The sequence below is a fragment of the Salvia miltiorrhiza genome, unplaced genomic scaffold (assembly GCF_028751815.1).
Source record: "Salvia miltiorrhiza cultivar Shanhuang (shh) unplaced genomic scaffold, IMPLAD_Smil_shh fragScaff_scaffold_149, whole genome shotgun sequence".
In the NCBI taxonomy this organism is placed as follows: domain Eukaryota; kingdom Viridiplantae; phylum Streptophyta; class Magnoliopsida; order Lamiales; family Lamiaceae; genus Salvia; species Salvia miltiorrhiza.
The window spans coordinates 331,685-350,436 of record NW_026651424.1 but is presented as its reverse complement, the minus strand read 5'-3'; the positions used below and the strand labels follow the sequence as shown (position 1 = coordinate 350,436).

The following is an 18,752-nucleotide window of genomic DNA, read 5'->3' as shown; positions in this document are numbered from 1 at the left end:
CAATTTTCCCATAAAAATGACGTCAACGTGACACAAATTCTAATCGACGTGACACAACTCTAATCAAATTCGACGTCACCCTCTCCGAGCTTGTCGAAATTCTCTGACTCATTGTCTTGTTATCCACTTGCTAGCTAGGATTATTCAGCATTGATTTCGTGTAGTCGTTCATCTCGAAGTCAAAAAGCGACGAGGAGCACCAATGATTTATCCTTCATGAAGATCAGAATATTAACTGTGGCTTGTCGCTGTTGGGACGGTGGTGGCGAAGGCGATTGTGGAGCTTCCACATGATGATGAGAAAGTCATTGACCTTATCGTTTTCCGGCGAAATCCATGTGTATTTTCTAGATTCGAGGCTTAGGAATTGCTTTAGGGCCGAAAAGATACAGCTGACAAGGAAAGGCGTTGACAAGCTGCCACTGGAGGGGTTCGATTACGACTCGATTGGAGGAGAGGACTCCATGGATTTAATGAATGAAACTGATAGAGTAGATCGTGGCGGCGGGAGAGGACCTCATGGCGGAGCTGGGTGTCGAGAAGGTGGAGCCACTCCTGGAGCTTCTCAATTTGGGAGGCGACATAGCCGAAGGATAGGACGGAGGGGGAGAATAGAAGTGGCAGTGTTGGCGATGGTTTGGAAGATGGAAGAGTGTTGGAATGAAGATCTGCTAATACGGTCGAAGAAAGAGAGACACACACAATCAATAGGTAGAGGAAATGAGTTAGGATTTACTCCCTTCGTCCTATTTATCTTAACACTTTTGATTTGAGCACAAAAATTAAGAATAAAGGGTTAAGAATGTAAAGTTGGTAGAGTTCATTTATGTTATGTGTGTAGAAAATATACCATTTTTTGAAAAATGTCATTATAAATGGGACAAACTAAAAAAGAAAGTGTGCCAAGATAAGTGGGGCAGGGGAATAACTTTATATGGATTTTAGTTAATTCACTAATCTAATTTTAATTTAAGCCTAAATTAAGTATCATGTTATTTGAGACTATTAAAAAAAAGAGATTAAAAATAAACAAAGTTGAGAATAAAAAATGATTAAAAATAAACAAAGAAAGAATAAAATAATTCAAGTGCCCAAAAATAATCGAATTTCGAGATCATGGAAAGTCAATACCTCTCGACTCTCGACTCTCGAGTGCACATCTCCACCTCAATAGATACCGTTGCCATTTCCTCAAATCTTCATGGCTACCACCACCACCGCCGACGGCGGAGAAGTCAAGAGAGATACTTATTCGGTGTGGGCGTTTCCGCCGGAGGAATTGAAGCCGCGCCTGAAGAAATTGATGGACGGTCTCAGATCGGAGTTCGGCGGGCCGGAGTTCGAGCCGCACGTCACGGTGGTCGGAGCTATTAAATTGACGGAGAAAGAGGCGCGTGATATGTTTCACAAGGCGTGCGAGGGCCTCAAACCGTATGCTGCTACGGTGGAGAAAGTCGCAACCGGCACTTTCTTTTATCAGTGCGTTTTTCTCCTGCTTCATCCCACACCTGAGGTAATTTTCTAAAATTCCACGGTTCAATTTTTTGAGAAGCAGTTTTTTATTCGTTTTTCTGGAGTTCATCCCTGCTGCGAGGTTCGAATTTCTGCAATAAACATGATGTTATTTATTTATTTTGAGGTAAATTCAAGTTATTTTTGTGCTATACTGGTGACGGCTGTATCACGGTGTTATAGCCTAAAATCATATACAGATTGATAAAATAGAAAGAATGGGAGCGTGTCCAATGATATGGAAGGAGTTGAAGCTTTTCGGGAGCTGTGGTGGGGAAGAAGATTTGTTGTGCTTATTTCAGATGAAATGAAGAAACAAATGGAAATTTTGTTATAGTAGTTTAGTTTTCCCTTTCATTTCCATGGAGACAAAGTTGATAGCCATAAAAATGTAGTACAAGGAAGATTTCTTGGTGTTGAATTATCTGCTATCATTATTGGAGTTATTGTTAAACAAATGTAATGAACTGTGCATAACATTTGTGATTGTGCAACTCTGAAACAGGTGGTGGAGGCTAGTGCTCATTCCTGTGCACATTTTGGTTTGAAGAGCTCATCTCGTAAGCTACTCTTCTACCCTCTTAAAATGCACTTTTCTTTCTCTTGGATTTTCTCTGTGCCTCGAGCAGAGGCAAATGTATTCTCTCATCAATATCTTGAGTAATATTACTTATATTCAGTTAACTAGCTTGATTCTCCTCATTTGCAGCTTATATGCCGCACTTGAGCCTCCTCTACGGTGAATTGACAGATGCAGAGAAGAAAGCCGCGCAAGAGAAAGCTTATGCTTTGGATGAAAGCATCGGCAGTCTAAATTTCCAGATATCGCGTCTAGCATTGTATAAAACAGAAACTGAAGATAGGACCTGCAAATCTTGGGAGAAGGTGGATGAGTTCCAACTCAAACCTTAATCACTAGGTACATCACATTTAGCTGAGGTTAATGTCTGATGGCTCCATGAATAACATGAAAGTTGCTGTGTACTATGTCAAAAACAAATGGAACTGACTGTTGCTCTTTGCTTGTTGGTTTCGGTCTCTACTTTTTCTGTGTAAATCATGAATAAGATGGCATTTTCTTATTGGATCATAAATTTTCATTCCAATTAGCCGATCAGCATTGTTGGCTGGTCATGCTTAGTATTAGTCTTCTTCTAATACTTTAGATGTTTTGTCATGCTTAGGACTAGTCTTCTTCTAATACTTTTAGATGTTTCTAAAAATTATTTTTCCAATTTAAGTAAGCCCAAAACCTCAATTCATATCTTTTCTGTCCCAACTGTATAGTTGAGTTAGTTTTCAAGTGTTGAGCTTTATATTGGACAAATATTACTCACTCCGTCCCGCGAAGCTTGAGCAATTTTTTTTAGGCACGTATTTTAAGAAGTTAGTATTTTGTATGTTAAATGTGGTGGGTAAAAAGTGAAAAAGGTGAATAAAGAGAAAAAATTTTGCCATATAAGAAAATTGTTCAAGTTTTTCGGACAACTCAAAAAGAAAATATTACTCAAGCTTCGCGGGATCGGAGGAAGGGAGTATATGAGTAACTTTGTATGCAATGCTTCTTTTCTTAGTTGGGGATGGGTGATTTAGGTTTCTCACCCTTACAAGAGGAGGAGAATACGAACTATATATGTGGTGTGATTTAAAATAAATTTCTCACCAAATTTTCTGTCACTTCCTTTTTCTTTTTCTTTGTTTATTATTAAATTCTTATTCAAAAAAATCGTTAACTTTGAATCATAAAAAAAATATTCAATATGGATATTCAATTAATACATTTGAAAATTTTTCATGAAAAGTAATATTGGAATTTAAAAATCAAGACCACCACATTTTAAAATAAGTAATAGGCTACATATCTGGTATAAGTATTTATCTTGTTTTAAATTTGGTAATAATCGGAAAATACACAGATTTTTCCATTTTCTAGTTTGATCAAGAATACATCAATTTATAATGTATTCGCAATTATCCCACGAATTGTAAATTCGCCCAAATCAAATCTGATGTGACAGCCGAACATCACCAATTACACACAGTCCCTCTCTCTCTCTCTCTCTCACACCACACAGTGGCGCGCGCCAGATCCTCCTCATTCCCACCCCGTAGTAGACCCCTCTCCCTTCATCCACGCTACAGGACCCTCTCATTTGGCAGTGCAAACACCTGTCTCTCACTCTTTCTCAGCACCACCACATTTTTTTCGGCCGACAACGACTGCAATTTCACGAACGACGGCAGAATCGGAGAAGGCCCCATCTGTGGGGGACAATAAGGTTATCCTGATGCCTCCCTCGTCGACCTCAATTTTGAGACGACGTCCGATGCAGCGAGCATCGAGGTGGCCACATTGAGATTGTGGCCGCTGGTGAAGATATAAGCCAAAAAAAAAACTATGTATTTGCTGGTTATTACCCCTTTAAATTTATACAAAATGTCCATTTTTATTTTAAGGGGTATTTGCTTGTAAATATACAAAATTTTTTACTTTCTGAAATTTAACATTACTTTTATTTTTGCGCACAAATACATGAACTTAACTCTAATTTATTGTTGACGTGGAGGTCATAATACATATTTCAATCTAAGATAAGTTCAATATGAAACAGTTAAAAACTGTGAAAGAGTTAGACAATCCTCGAATATAACATATTTTATAAACAAAAATCAATAAATAAGAGTTTTTTCTTATTGGAGTCAAAAATAACAAAAGCGCTAACAAATAAATTTGAGTTTTTTTTATTGGTGTCAAAAATTAAAATTAGCCGTAAGTTCATGTATTTATAAATAAAAAATAAAATCGTATTAAATTTAAGAAATTAAAAATTTGTTGTATTTTACCGACGAATACCCTTAATTTAAAATAACTTGTATTGTCAGTCATCATTATCAGCTTAAAAATTCAACGTATATTTGTTCTTTAAAAAAAACAAAAAAACAAAAATCAACATATATTTGCTAACCATAAATTCACAATTTTCACCTTACAACCGAACAAACCCTAACATCTCTTGGCCGAAATGCAGCACTTTATTTGTGATTGCTTAATTCTTAGATTCTACGCAGTTACCATAGACAAATTTTTGTTATCATAATCTGCGTAAGAACTCCGGTTTTCAACTTCTGCCTCTTTGAAAATATAAGGTTTAATCACTGAATTTGTAAAGCACCGTTGATTCTCTCGCATTAAAACAAAAAAAAAAGGCCAAAATAAAAGAGAGGAAAGAAACGCAATTATTTCTATCTCCAGAAATAATTTCTATCTCCTTTCTTGATTTTGATCTTTACTGATCACTTCATAGTTTGTCCATTATTTCTATCTCCAGTTTATGGCGTTTTTTTTTTCCGAAGCGTCCCGGAATATGCGATTTCTTGCATGAAAAAGATGAATTTGTGGATTCCAGCAAATGGAAAAATCTGATATATAAAAAGTAGGGTTTGTTGAGGGCATGCAGAATGGCTGCGAAACGCGCTCCTTTGAAGCAATCGTCCATGGCGCCCAAGGGGGAGACAGATAAAAACAACGTAGGTGGCGACGCGAATGACATGGATCCAGGTTTGAAGCTCATGTATATGACCAACGAACGTGATTTGGACGGCATCAAGGAGCTTCTAGACTCCGGCACCGACGTCAATTTCCGCGATATCGATAACCGGACTGCCCTTCACGTCGCCGCATGCCAAGGCTTTGCCGATGTTGCCAACCTCTTGCTTCAAAATGGAGCACATGTCGACCTCAAAGATCGCTGGGGTGGCACGGTATATTATATATAATTAATTCTCAATGTTTATTTGTGAATTAATTGCATGATGTGTTTCAACAAACTCAACTTGCTTCAACAGCCTCTTGCAGATGCCATACACTACAAGAATCATGATGTGATCAAACTCTTGGAGACACACGGTGCAAAGCAAGTGGTGAGAGAGAGATTTTGTTTCTTCTTAATTAATTTCTACATACCTTGATGTTAATTAACTGCATGTGGTTGGTTAATTAATTTCCTGTGTTAGTTGGCTCCCATGCGGGTAGAAAATGCTGGTCAGTTACCAGATTATGAGATTGATCCTAAAGAAATTGATTTTACAAACAGTGTGGAAATAACCAAGGTTTGTGACTATAGTTATATTCCATTTTTGATATTTAATTTCACTTTTTTCTGATGGTAAGAAAATTTTGGCAGGGAACATTTAAGTTAGCTACTTGGGCTGGAACACAAGTTGCTGTGAAGGTATTCTATGAAGGGGCTGCTGATGAGAATAAAGTGTGAGGCCTTTGAACAAAATAATTAAGCTTTATTTTTTTTGGAACTTGTTTACAATTTTGTGTTATCTAAGTCACTGGTTAATTAATTCTCTGCAGGAGGGCGTTTAGAGATGAGCTTTCTTTGCTTTTGAGCATACGACACCCAAATGTCGTCCAGTTTCTTGGTGCTGTGACACAAAGTAGTCCGATGATGATTGTGACCGAATATTTACCAAAGGTTTGTCTTCTCATTTTGTTTATGATCAATTCTTGATGTGATCAGAAGCATATCTGTTCAATTCCTTGCACGTGCAGGGCGACCTTCACGAATACTTAAAAGGAAAAGGTTCTCTAAAACCTGCAAAAGCTCTCAAATTTGCTATGGATATTGCCAGGTTCATCACAGATTATGAGAACTCAAGCAAAATTCTCGGATTGGGTATAGATGAAAATTAATTAAGGTAGTTGGTGTTGCAGGGGAATGAACTATCTACATGAACATAGACCTGGAGCTATTATTCATCGCGATCTTGAACCTTCGTAAGCTTTGGTTTTTCCAACTTGTGATGAAACTTGCCTTGACAGTGTTGGATTCATTTGGTTCTCATTCAGTAACTTCTTATAGAATTTTGTCTTCTTATTTGACTAAGATAACAGAAATATCTTGCGGGATGATTCTGGACACCTCAAAGTTGCAGATTTTGGAATTAGCAAGCTTCTTAAAGTTGCCAACAGGATCAAAGAAGAGAGGCCTCTCACTTATCAAGATAGTACTTGTAAGTATGCACTTATTGTAAACATTCTTGGTGTAAACATTCATTTAATCTCTCAAATTTTACGCGGGCATTATCAGGTCGTTATGTGGCTCCTGAGGTTTTCAGAAATCAAGATTACGATACAAAAGTAGACGTATTCTCATTCGCCTTGATTTTACAGGAGGTAATGGATTTTTTTCACTTACACAATACTTGTGGTTTATCTGCAAGATCCAATTGAGTCTCTTTTCTTTATGTATATTTGGAGCTTATACGAAAGCTTAATTAATTGAGTTTGGTTCATTAAAATGATCAATCTTTGTGTGGTTCTGAACCTTAGCTTATTGAGGGAAGCCCTCCATTCAGCACGAAGCAAGAACACGAAGTGCCAAAATCTTATGTTGCGAAAGAGCGCCCTCCTTTCAAGGCACCCATGAAGCTGTACGCGCATGGCCTTAAAGAGTAAGATGAAGCAATCAAGCTATGAAACCTTTGAATTGAACACAGATTGATGGCATATATATATGTTTGTGTAATGAACAGCTTGATCGAAGAGTGCTGGAGTGAAAATCCAGCTGATAGGCCGACGTTTAGGCAGATCATTCCTCGGCTGGAGGGCATCCATAGCAGATTTGATCATAGAAGCTGCTGGAAGGTTCTTCTTCTTCTTCTTCTTCTTTTCTTCTTCTTCTTCTTCTTCTTCTTTCTTCTTCTTCTTCTTCTTCTTCTTCTTTCTTCTTCTTCTCTTCTTTCTTCTTTCTTCTTCTTCTTCTTCCTTGTTAGTTCATTTTGATGACCATTGATGTGCAGCAGGTGATACCACTGGATTGTTTTCAGCATTGGAGCTGGACCAAATGCCGATCCGGTTCCAGCAGCTCGACTGATTCCAACAAATCTCTAGGGAGCGACATCTAGATTCTTCTTCATCAAGTCGTAATTATATCTATTCATCTTTGTGTTTTCTCATCCAATGCTTCAACACACATGCAATTTCATGTCATAAAGTTCGTGCAGGTTTGGAACAGATTATCTTTCAGCTCACCTCCTGCACCAGATGAGTCTTTCAGGAGATGGTTGTCTAAAATAATTTCACCTCCATTTATTGAGAATGTTGGTAAGATCATATTTTTTTGTGATAGTTTCTGTTTCATATGTATATTCCTAGATGGAATCGTAGTTGAAAACGACCTATCTGTATCTGATGTTTGTTTTCTTGGTGTAGTGGCTATGAGTAGTGTGTAAAGATGGATATTGAATAGGATATCAGATGTATATATAATATTTAGAGTTTAAATTTATTTAAGGCCATTAGCTTAGGGCTATTTGCAAAAATAGGCCACTGTTTTTCGGACTTGCAAAAATAGGCCAATTATTTTAGTTTTTGGTATTTTTTTATATTTGGCCAATCAGGCTATTTTGGCCACATTTTGACCCCAAAAATGGCCTATAAATGCTGAATTGAGCTCAAATGTGGCCTAAAAATGTCAAAAACTAAAATAATTGGTCTATTTTTGCAAGTCCGAAAAATAGTAGCCTATTTTTACAAATAGCCCTAAGATAAATAATTTTAAACTCTAATATTTACAAAGCCCCTTAAAAAATTGCTAGAATTTGTTTATGCTCTTTCTTTTAGAATTTGTTTTGTTCTCTTATCCTTTTCTCTTTGCGTGCATATTCAAGAAACGATCAAATACAATTCTTCTAGAAAAGAGCTTAGAAATATAGTATAACTTTATAAATGTGCTTGCTTTGACAAATGTATACTCCCATCGTACGTCCACGAAATAGAGTAAAGATACAATTTATAGTTAAATAGAAATATTGATGTGATGGTTCAAAAGTTAAATAACTCTTTTTTATGAAAAAAAAAGAAAAGATAAATATTGTGTGTGTGTTAGCCAAACGGTAAGGGATTAATGCCTAAGGCCAAATGTCTTGGGAAGGGACTTTTAATTTCTTTATCTAATATTTGTAAATTTATCAAAAAAAAGAAGAAATAAATATGACTCTTTTTCGTGGAGGGAGAGAGTGTAAGACAAAAGTAAAGAACATACTGCCGAAGAGGAGCCATGCAACGTCGTTGGAGTGGCCATCTCTTTATAAATCCTATATTCTTTTCTCATTTTTTCCACTCTTTCACATATTCTCTTGGAAAATTTTCCTCAGGCAGGTAGCTAGGATTTCTGGGCAGCCAAATTTTCCACCTTTTTCACTCACAATTCTCTTGGAAAATTCTAATATTAGTATCACAAGTTATAGGTGTGATAATATTTTTCATATTGTATATTCTTATGATCTTTTAATTTTACCCTCAAGATATACAATTTAACTCCTCTATTTCTCAGATCCAACTCCACTCATAACATATTCACCTAATATTTCTTAAATTCGCACGGATAAAGGTGGGGAACATTGGATCATGGACGGAGAGAGTATAGTTTTCCCCCAAGATAAAAGAGTACGGAGACCACTAAATTGTGATAAAAAATTTCAATCTTTTATTTTCCTTGTTTTCTAATGATAAATTTATAATCAAAGAGAACACACCCCTTAAAAGAATAATATTTATCATTTATGATATGAGCTAATGGAACGGAGGGAGCAATAATATTGAAAACTTACTTATTGATAGCTCATCTCTCCTTATTTTCCCTGAAAGTGTTGCTCCACACGAACTAACTGAAAACCTTGTGTTAAAGTAACACACCACACAGCACAGAGTAAATAATGCAGCGGAAATAAACGAACACCAAACTTTGGAAAAATTTCTTCAAGTTATAAATAACTTGAAGAATGCCTTATGGCGAAATTACTAAACGGAGAATGAAACTCACGTTCAATACCTTTACAAAGGACTAGGTATTGAACACCAAACACTCTCACTAACAAACTAAACTGGATTCAAGAGCTATACTCCGAAATCCAACAAAACACAGAATGCTATAACTAATGTTATCCCAACACGAGAAACAACACTCCTAAACAGATCACTCAAAAGCTAGATATCTTCTCTCAAAGTTTTTTTTTGATCTGAACTGGGACTTCTCCTTGGTATATATAGGCATCTCAATCTTGCTTCCCAAGGTTTGAAGTCGTGGCTTGGATCATGGATGAAGTGGCCGTTTGATAGTTGTTGGGTTTAGTCCACTTCTTCCTTGATTTTAGGAGCTGCCACACGCTCCTTTCTCTCTCTCTTTATCTCTACTTGTTCCTTCCTTTTCTCAACAGAATTTGTTCCTTCTTTTCCTCCTTCATCCTACACGTCTTCCATCATTTCTTGACTCGGTCCAAACACCTAAAAACACACAATGAAGAAAGAGCAAAACACACTTATTCAAGACTAACAAACTCCCCCTTTTTGCCTTTCTTCACAAAACCAACACACATACTTCTCCCCCTTGATGTGATCTCCCCCTGCAAAGATAACAGTACAAAACACACCAACAAGAACAGCAGCAAACATACTAAACTTTCAAGAAACAGGGTAAAAACCGTCAACTAGCAAGAATGCATAAGCAAGTCAAAGACCCAACAATCAAACACAACAAAAGAAACAACTTAAGCATCCAACAAACAAACAAACAAAAATTGCTAGTAAAAGTTCTAGTGAAAGTTCATCAAGCAACACCACTCCCCCTGACTTTACTCTCCTGTTCCCTCAGCAGCATCAGCAGCAGCATCTTCTCCCCCTTTTTGGGAAGAAAGGAGGGCAGTTAACTGTCCTTTGGCTTGATTCAGGATTGACGATGACTCCCCCTGAATTCTTCGGGCTTGCAGAAGGCTGTTCTCCAATTCGTCGATATGCTGCAACAGGGCCTGCAATGTTGCCTTAGGTATTGTGATCATGGTAGTGTCCTCAACAGAGGGAGCAGCAACTGGATTAACCCAGGGCAGATCAGCAACTTTGCCCTCGCTAAAGAGCATGCTCGTAAGAGCATACTCATGAATGACCTCCCTCTTGGCAGACGCTTTCACCTGTACACCTTGACTCCGAAGTGCCCTGAAAATCAAAGAGGGGAACGGCAACCCCGACAATTGAGAAGAAGCGGCAATTTGATCAAAGATAACCTGACCTAGATTAAATGGCAATCCTTCTCCAATGCAATAGAGAAGTATGCCATGCTGTTGTGTAACCACGGTGGAGTTGGTTGACACAATCCAGTTCATGGTCATGATCTTGAACAAGGCAGAATACAGATAGGACAAGGTGGATGATTTCATCGGCTTTAACCATTTCCGCACTTTCCCACCAGTGATGACTGAGGCCACTTTGTCCATGTTCTTTACTGCTGTGGGCTTCACATCAGGCGTGCCAAGAATTCCATTGATGACCGAAGGCGTCAAATTAAAGACCGTGTTCCTGTAAAAAGCTTTCCCGTACTTCCTGGACTTTGGGTTTCCGAAATCGGCTGTCAAGTTGCTATAAACCAGCTGCACCACTGCTTTAACAAACGGCTCTACCTCCGTCACGGACTTGAACAGATGGCGAGATTTGAAGAATTCCACCAGATTGAGCACTTTAAATGAGTCTTGCTCGATGTTCCGCTCACTGTAACACTCCATCTTTTTGACATTTTGCCAAGACTTTGCCGCATCCGCAGTGTAGAAGAAGGGCTGGTAAGCTTTGTTGGCCTCCATGTCTGAGCCTTCGGGCTCCTCGTCTTCGACGTCCATGTCTTCTTCCTCTGACTCTGTGGCCTCAGGTGTTGGGGGCACAGCCGAGGTGGTAGCCTTCCTTTTTCCTTCACGAATGGCTTTTCGCTTGAGCTTTGTTAACACCTCAGTGAGAAGTGTGTCGTCGTCAGAAGGATTCTCCGCTGCTACCTCTGCTTCAGCCTCGTTGAGCAGAGTATCCAGAGACTGCACCGGAGAAGAGGCTGTTGGTTCTGTGGTCTCCTCTGTTGGAGCCGCAGATTCTTCGTCAGCAGTGGAGGTTTCTACCGTCGGCCCAGACGTCCGTGCTTGCTTGGCTGGAGGTAGGTCGTCTTCTGATTCGTCGAGTAACACCATCTTCGGGGGTCCGTGTTTTGAAACCCTAGGTTGAGTGGGGATTCGATTTGACCTCCGTACCGCCTTGAGCTTGGGCCTAGAGGTTTCGGCCCCCTTCTTCTTGCGTTTATTTGAGGGTTTTTCAGGTTCTCCCTTGCTTTCGCCGGTTTTTCGACCGGTGAATCGGCAGAGTGCTCGATGGTAGAAATGGGCGCCGGATTTCAGCACCGCTTTTGAGACTTCCGGTGTTTGAGACACCGGTGGTGGAGCGTGTCCTGCTTGCTATTGCTGGAGTTGTCATCGGAGCAGGCAGGGACGGCAACGGTGGAACAACTTGATTTTCCGGCACTGAGATGGTGGCTAGAGCTGCTTGAAATTGGGGATTTGATAGAATCTGTCTAATAAGCTCAATAGTATTTGGGTTAGACATTATTGGAGCAAAAAAGACTAAGTACAAGGCAAAGGAAGCAAAGAGTCTCTCTCGAAAACCACAGTGCAATGATGAAGAATGGTGATGATTTGATTTGCATGCAGAGAATAAATACTAAAGAAATCAAAGCCAAAAACTCAACAAATCAAATCTTTCGAAAATCTTCACCATTAAATTCGAAAATTAGGGTTAGAAGGAGATTAAGAAAGAGATATGTTCAAATCAAGAACAAGATATGCGGAACAAACTACAGAACCTGCGGATAGAGAGAATCCCATGAAAATCGGAACTGAAAACAAACTTCCCATTTTTCCCGAATTATTTTATCTAATGTTCTGCCTTCTGTTATAACAACATCCTCTAACACATAACTCAGTTAGACTTTATTTCGCACTTATAAGTACAGCACCAAGTAAAATTCACTCATTTTTATTGACATAGAGAACATCGTCGCAGCGAACGCCGTGCCCCTAGTCTAAATTTGTGAAAGCAATCGAGGATGGCCATTTTGTAAGGTAGCATCGTCGCAGCGAACGCCGTGCCCCCCAAACTACTTTGGCTTTTTCTGTGCTTTATATATATTATACATACACCCTGAGATAGTGAAGAGGAACGTGCTGAAACAACATAGAGCGTCACACAGACAAAAAACAGTTGCATCTAAGAATATTTCTTTTGAAACTGATGCAACAAACATTTCCTTTTTCATTAGTTTCGAAGGCAAAGGCCAAGAGACCTTCTTAACATGGTGAATCTCTCAAAATCCAAAGGTTTAGTAAAAATATCCGCAATTTGGTTCTCAGTTGGAACATACTCTAACTTAATTACCTCTTGTTCCACTAAATCGCGAATAAAGTGGTGTCGAATATCGATGTGCTTGGTTCGTGAGTGTTGGACCGGATTCTTTGAAATGTTTATTGCACTGATGTTGTCGCAGTGCATCACCATCACATCACTCGTCACACCGTAATCTGACAACATTTGTCTCAACCAAAGAAGTTGAGAGCAACAACAACCTGCAGCAACATATTCGGATTCTGCAGTAGAGAGAGACACACAATTTTGCTTTCTACTATGCCACGACACCAAGTTATTTCCAAGATAAAAACACCCACCACTTGTACTTTTCCTATCATTAGTATCCCCTGCCCAATCTGAATCACTAAAAGCTACAAGGTTCGTGTTAGAATCTTTGGAGAAAAAGATGCCAAGATCAAGTGTGCCAGCCACATACCTTATCACACGTTTTACCGCTTTTAAATGAGACTCTTTAGGATCAGCTTGATACCTGGCACAAACACATACGCTGAACATGATATCAGGTCGTGTTGCGGTGAGATATAGGAGGCTTCCAATCATTGATCTGTAGAGTGTTGGGTCTACTGCCTCCCCAGCATTGTCTTTCGACAGAGTGTCGCTTGATCCCATTGGCGTGCGCATGTGCTTTGCACCTTCCAGATTGAACCTCTTCACCATATCTCGTGCATACTTCCCCTGTGAGATGAAAATTCCTTCCGGTTCTTGCTTGACTTGGATCCCTAAAAAGAATGTTAGTTCACCCACCATGCTCATCTCGAACGTGGTGGTCATGGCCCTTGCAAAATCATCTAACAAACGTTGTGAGGTAGCACCGACAATCATATCATCAACATAGATTTGAGTGATCAAAATATCACTTCTTTCTCTTTTAATAAACAATGTCCTATCAGCATAACCTCTCACAAATCCAAACTCAAGTAAGAAGGAAGTTAGATGTCCATACCATGCTCGAGGGGCTTGTTTAAGGCCGTAGAGAGCCTTCTTTAGCCTGTAGACGTGGTGTGGTCTGTGTGGATCTTCAAAACCTTTCGGCTGCTCTACATACACCTCTTCTTTTAGGATGCCGTTGAGGAATGCTCCTTTAACATCCATTTGGTACAGCTTGATGTTGAGATGACACGCAATTGCAAGAAGCAGCCGTATTGACTCGATGCGGGCGACTGGAGCAAAAGTGTCATCGAAGTCAACACCTTCGACTTGGGTGTAACCTTGCGCCACAAGTCTCGCCTTGTTCCTCACTATCGTCCCACACTCGTCTGATTTGTTCTTGAAGATCCACTTTGTGCCGATCACATTCCTGTCAGCAGGTCTAGACACAAGATACCAAACATCACTTCGAACAAACTGGTTAAGTTCATCTTGCATGGCTAGCATCCAGAATTCATCACGTAATGCCTCCTTGACTGTTTTTGGTTCAAATTTCGATACAAAACACAAGAAACCTGGTATAGACGTGCAAAGAGAAGACATGCAAATCATCTTCCGGTAATCAACTGGCGGTTTACCTCTTGTGGTCATGCCATCACTTACATTGCCAATTACTTGGGAGGTTGGGTGATTTTTGTGAATCCTTCTGGAGGGTGCATTATTCACATTTTCTCCTTGATTATTGGGGGTTCCCTCTTCATCGGTATCACACTGTTCTTCTGGTGTCTGTGGTGTGATTTCTTCTGTTGCCTCAGCATCTGCAGTTTCATCCTCTGCTGGCATCACAATGTCCATCACCTGCTCTTCTCTATTATTCTCATCTGCAATACTCCTCACATCATCAAATACCACATTTACAGATTCTTGAATAGTTTGGCTTCTCAAGTTAAAGACTCGATAGGCTTGACTATTCAATGAATATCCCAAAAAGATACCTTTGTCACTTTTTTCATCAAACTTTGTGAGATATTCTCTGTCATTCAGTATATGACACACACACCCAAAGACATGAAAGTATTTGAGATTTGGCTTCTTACCACGCAGAATTTCATATGGAGTTTTGAACGTACCAGGTCTGATGTTGACTCGATTGTTGATATGACATGCGGTGTTCACAGCTTCTGCCCAGAAGCGTTGTGCCAATTTCTTTGAAGCCAACATCACTCTTGCCATCTCCACCAGGGTTCGGTTCTTTCGTTCCACAACTCCGTTCTGCTGAGGCGTCTTGGGGGCTGAGAATTCTTGAAAAATCCCTTTCTTTTCACAAAAATTTGTGAAAGCCGCATTCTCGAACTCACGTCCATGGTCAGACCTTATTCTTGCAATTCTCGCACCAAACATGTTAGTAAACCGGGCAAAGAGTGTTTTGAAAACATCAATAGTTTCAGATTTTTCACGTAAGAAAAAGGTCCACGTATATCTTGAAAAATCATCCACTAAGACATACACATACCGTTTACCTCCAATACTTTCAACACCAACTGGTCCTACCAAGTCCATGTGAACCAGTTCAAAGCATCGAGTCATACCAAAATGTTGTTCAGCTTGTTGGGTAGCACGATGGGTGGCATGGATCTGCTTCCCTTTTTGACAACTCTCACACACTTCTTTTTCCTTTTGCATGATTTTTGGGAGACCTCGGACTGCTTCCAACTTGGACAACCTGTCAAGATTCTTAAAATTTGTGTGCCCTAACTTTTGATGCCACAACATGCTTTCATCAATTTGGGCTTTATTGCACTTAGGATCATCGACAAGGTAACAGTTATCACTAGATCTTTGCCCTCTCATAACACAACAATTTTGAGTATCAAAAACCTCACAAGAGTCCTTGTTAAACTTAACATGCAAATTCTCATCGCATAGTTGACTAATACTAATCAAATTTGCCATAAGACCTTTAACATGGAAAACATTTTTCAAACAAGGTAAGCCGGTAACATTTAAGGTGCCTTTACCAATGATCTTACCCTTCGAACCACCACCAAAAGACACAAACCCACCATCACATACCTGATAGTTATTAAGGTAAGCATTGTCACCTGTCATGTGACGAGAACATCCACTGTCGAAATACCATGAACTTGAGATGTTAGTTTTCAGTGCTGTGAACACAACATTACATTTCAGTTCATCTTTTCTGACCCACTTCCAGACTTTCTTGTGGGCTTGTGGTGGATTTTTCTTCCCTTTGGCTCTTGTTTTCTTTGAGTTGACAAAGATCTTCTTCTCGTCATTGAACTTCCTGAAACAGAACGGTCGAATGTGGCCAATTTGATGACAATAATGACACATATACCTCTTTCTTTGTGGTCGTGTCTGTCCACCTGAAGTTCCTTCCACGACAAACTCCTTTCCATGAGTAGATTTTACCTTTGTCTTTCCAGGTGTGGGTGCAGCAGCGGGTGCAGCAGTGTATCCAAGTCCAGTGGTGTCCGTAGTTCCTGCAGACACAAAATCATCAAGCCTATGCCGACTTGAATTCCATTTGGCAATGGTACTTTGAGCTTCCTCCAGCTGGCTTGTAACATGCTCAAGCTTGACTTCTTTTTGTGTGATTGAGGCTTCAAGCTTTGCCAACGATCTTTTTAGCTTGACATTTTCCTCCTTTGTTGCTTCAAGCTATTCTCCTTGCTTTTTCCATTTTCCCAGTAGTTCGTCATAGAATTATTTAAGTTCCATGACAACCAGCATGGTCTCTTCGTTGCTTTCCTCTGTGTTACCTACACATGCGTTAAAGCACAGACAATTTGGAAAGAACCCTGTGTCATACCTGTTTAACAGCTGGTCTCCTTCATCATCCTCATCGTCGGACAAGGTTTTTCCAAACTTGACATGGAAAGCTGACAGACCGGGATCATCATCATCTTCTTTTTCTTCCTTTGAGCTTTCCGAACCATCGAAAAATTCAGCCTCATCATCACTCCAAGACACCCAATATGATTTGCCTCGTTTTCGAAGGGTGTTCGCACACTGGTTCGCATAGTGACCAAACCCCTTGCACTCACGACATTGAACATTATTGATGAAATTTGGATCATACCTGAAGGTTTCAGTCGTTGAGGCAACTTTCCTCATTGGTCGTGGGGGTGTGAAGTCATTCCTCTTAGGTGGTACGGAATCATGCCTTGGTGAGTTTCCTTCTCGATCATTCTCTTTGTTCCGTCTAAGTTTTCTCACCATATTGTTGAACTTCCTTGTGATGAGTGCAACACCATCTCCTTCGTGAATTTCCTCCAATTCTTCAGAATCCTCTAGATCACGTATCTGAAGGGTGTGGCTGCTGGTTGTTGTCGTAGATGTGCATCCGGCATTGAACGCAACAGCCTTCTTCTTGTGCAGCAATCCTCTTTCTTCCAGGGTCATCTCATAGGTCCGGAGTGTGTTCATCAAATCCACGAACTCCAGGCTTGCAACATTATGACTTGTTTCGATGGCAGTAATCTTCATTTCAAAACGCGGTGGGAGCGTTCGTAGTGCTTTGGAGACAAGCACCCGATTGCTGATTGGATCTCCGAGCTCACGGCATTCATTAGCCACACTGAGTATCCTCTTGGAATACTCTTTGATGTCTTCACCTTCATCCATTTTCATGTTTTCGAACTTAGTGGTCAGGAGTCGCAGCCTTGTTTCTTTGACACTTGTGTCGCCCTCGCAGTGTCTTTGGAGTATATCCCATTGTTCCTTGGCCGACGTGCTATTCTTGATGAGATTGAACATGTTCATGTCCACGAAAGAATAGATAGCATGCATAGCCTTTTCGTTGAAATTTGCCTCCTCGAACTCAGTTCGACTCCATTGAGCAGGTGGTGTCAAGATCACATCACCATGGGCATCAGTGGTCTTGGGGGCAGACCACCCTTCTTCGACGCAGTGCCAGGCTTTAAGATCGATAGCCTTGATGTACTGTCGGATTCTTATCCTCCAGGCCGAGTAGTTTGCACCATCAAGGATAGGAGGACGCATAACACCAAACGGCTCCATGTGGAAACAACTGTTGTAACAACTGTGACGGGAATTGTTGTAACAACACCAAGGATCACACTCAGTGTATCGAGTGTTTGCTCTGACGCCAATTGAAAGTGTTGCTCCACACGAACTAACTGCAAACCTTGTGTTAAAGTAACACACCACACAACACAGAGTAAATAATGCAGCGGAAATAGACGAACACCAAACTTTGGAAAAATTTCTTCAAGTTATAAATAACTTGAAGAATGCCTTATGGCGAAATTACTAAACGGAGAATGACACTCTCGTTCAATACCTTTACAAAGGACTAGGTATTGAACACCATACACTCTCACAAACAAACTAAACTGGATTCAAGAGCTATACTCCGAAATCCAACAAAACACAGAATGCTATAACTAATGTTATCCCAACACGAGAAACAGCACTCCTAAACAGATCACTCAAAAGCTAGATATCTTCTCTCAAAGTTCGTGATCTGAACTGGGACTTCTCCTTGGTATATATAGGCATCTCAATCTTGCTTCCCAAGGCTTGAAGTCGTGGCTTGGATCATGGATGAAGTGGCCGTTTGATAGTTGTTGGATTTAGTCCACTTCTTCCTTGATTTTAGGAGCTGCCACACGCTCCTTTCTCTCTCTCTTTATCTTCACTTGTTCCTTCCTTTTCTCAACAGAATTTGTTCCTTCTTTTCCTCCTTCATCCTACACGTCTTCCATCATTTCTTGACTCGGCAAAACACACTTATTCAAGACTAACATGCTAAATTGTCAACACAGCTCAAGAATATGAATTGCATTGGTTTCTTGCTACCAAGACATTAGAATCCAAGATTTTAAATATCATGACGAATACAAACTCACCTTAACACCGATGCTTCTGATTCAGAAAAGTCAAGTTATCTTTGCTTCGTTTTGAAGAAGCCACTGAATACCTCCTGCAAGTCACGGCTCGTCACAGCCAAATTAGAGTATTTGTATACATAATAAAGACTTTACGTTGCACACAAAAGCAAAAGAGAGAAGCACGAACCAGAACACGGCGACAAACAACTGCGGACAGCCTTCAAAACGCAGCGAGGGAGGTCAGTGAGGAAGGAGAC

General features: G+C 40.0%; 3 protein-coding genes across 3 annotated transcripts; 2 read left to right on the top strand and 1 right to left on the bottom strand.

Moving 5' to 3' along the window:
• The first annotated feature begins 1,089 nt into the window (after positions 1 to 1,089).
• Positions 1,090 to 2,606, top strand: LOC131002587 (cyclic phosphodiesterase-like). The gene is made up of 3 exons (XM_057929055.1): positions 1,090 to 1,513; positions 2,018 to 2,072; positions 2,222 to 2,606. The coding sequence occupies exons 1-3, from the start codon at positions 1,202 to 1,204 to the stop codon at positions 2,422 to 2,424; spliced, it is 570 nt and encodes a 189-aa protein (XP_057785038.1). The 5' UTR covers positions 1,090 to 1,201; the 3' UTR covers positions 2,425 to 2,606.
• A 2,253-nt stretch (positions 2,607 to 4,859) lies between these two features.
• Positions 4,860 to 7,621, top strand: LOC131002605 (integrin-linked protein kinase 1-like). The gene is made up of 13 exons (XM_057929070.1): positions 4,860 to 5,274; positions 5,359 to 5,433; positions 5,527 to 5,622; positions 5,697 to 5,779; positions 5,876 to 5,996; positions 6,074 to 6,153; positions 6,236 to 6,298; positions 6,416 to 6,534; positions 6,612 to 6,697; positions 6,854 to 6,975; positions 7,057 to 7,168; positions 7,324 to 7,446; positions 7,528 to 7,621. Exons 1-12 carry the CDS (start codon positions 4,972 to 4,974, stop codon positions 7,426 to 7,428), a joined length of 1,365 nt encoding a protein of 454 aa, XP_057785053.1. The 5' UTR covers positions 4,860 to 4,971; the 3' UTR covers positions 7,429 to 7,446; positions 7,528 to 7,621.
• Positions 7,622 to 10,155: 2,534 nt separating this feature from the next.
• Positions 10,156 to 11,523, bottom strand: LOC131002586 (uncharacterized). Its single transcript, XM_057929053.1, has one exon. It carries the CDS (start codon positions 11,521 to 11,523, stop codon positions 10,156 to 10,158), a length of 1,368 nt encoding a protein of 455 aa, XP_057785036.1.
• Positions 11,524 to 18,752: the final 7,229 nt, after the last annotated feature.

Excerpts from the sequence above, each read along its gene's own strand:
- LOC131002587 (XM_057929055.1), top strand. The coding sequence starts at position 1,202 with ATGGCTACCACCACCACCGCCGACGGCGGAGAAGTCAAGAGAGATACT. Across the intron at positions 1,514-2,017 it reads TGCTTCATCCCACACCTGAG|GTGGTGGAGGCTAGTGCTCA; the intron begins GTAATTTTCTAA and ends ACTCTGAAACAG. Across the intron at positions 2,073-2,221 it reads TGGTTTGAAGAGCTCATCTC|CTTATATGCCGCACTTGAGC; the intron begins GTAAGCTACTCT and ends CCTCATTTGCAG.
- LOC131002586 (XM_057929053.1), bottom strand. The coding sequence starts at position 11,523 with ATGGTGTTACTCGACGAATCAGAAGACGACCTACCTCCAGCCAAGCAA.
- LOC131002605 (XM_057929070.1), top strand. The coding sequence starts at position 4,972 with ATGGCTGCGAAACGCGCTCCTTTGAAGCAATCGTCCATGGCGCCCAAG. Across the intron at positions 5,780-5,875 it reads GCTGCTGATGAGAATAAAGT|GAGGGCGTTTAGAGATGAGC; the intron begins GTGAGGCCTTTG and ends AATTCTCTGCAG. Across the intron at positions 6,535-6,611 it reads CACTTATCAAGATAGTACTT|GTCGTTATGTGGCTCCTGAG; the intron begins GTAAGTATGCAC and ends GGGCATTATCAG.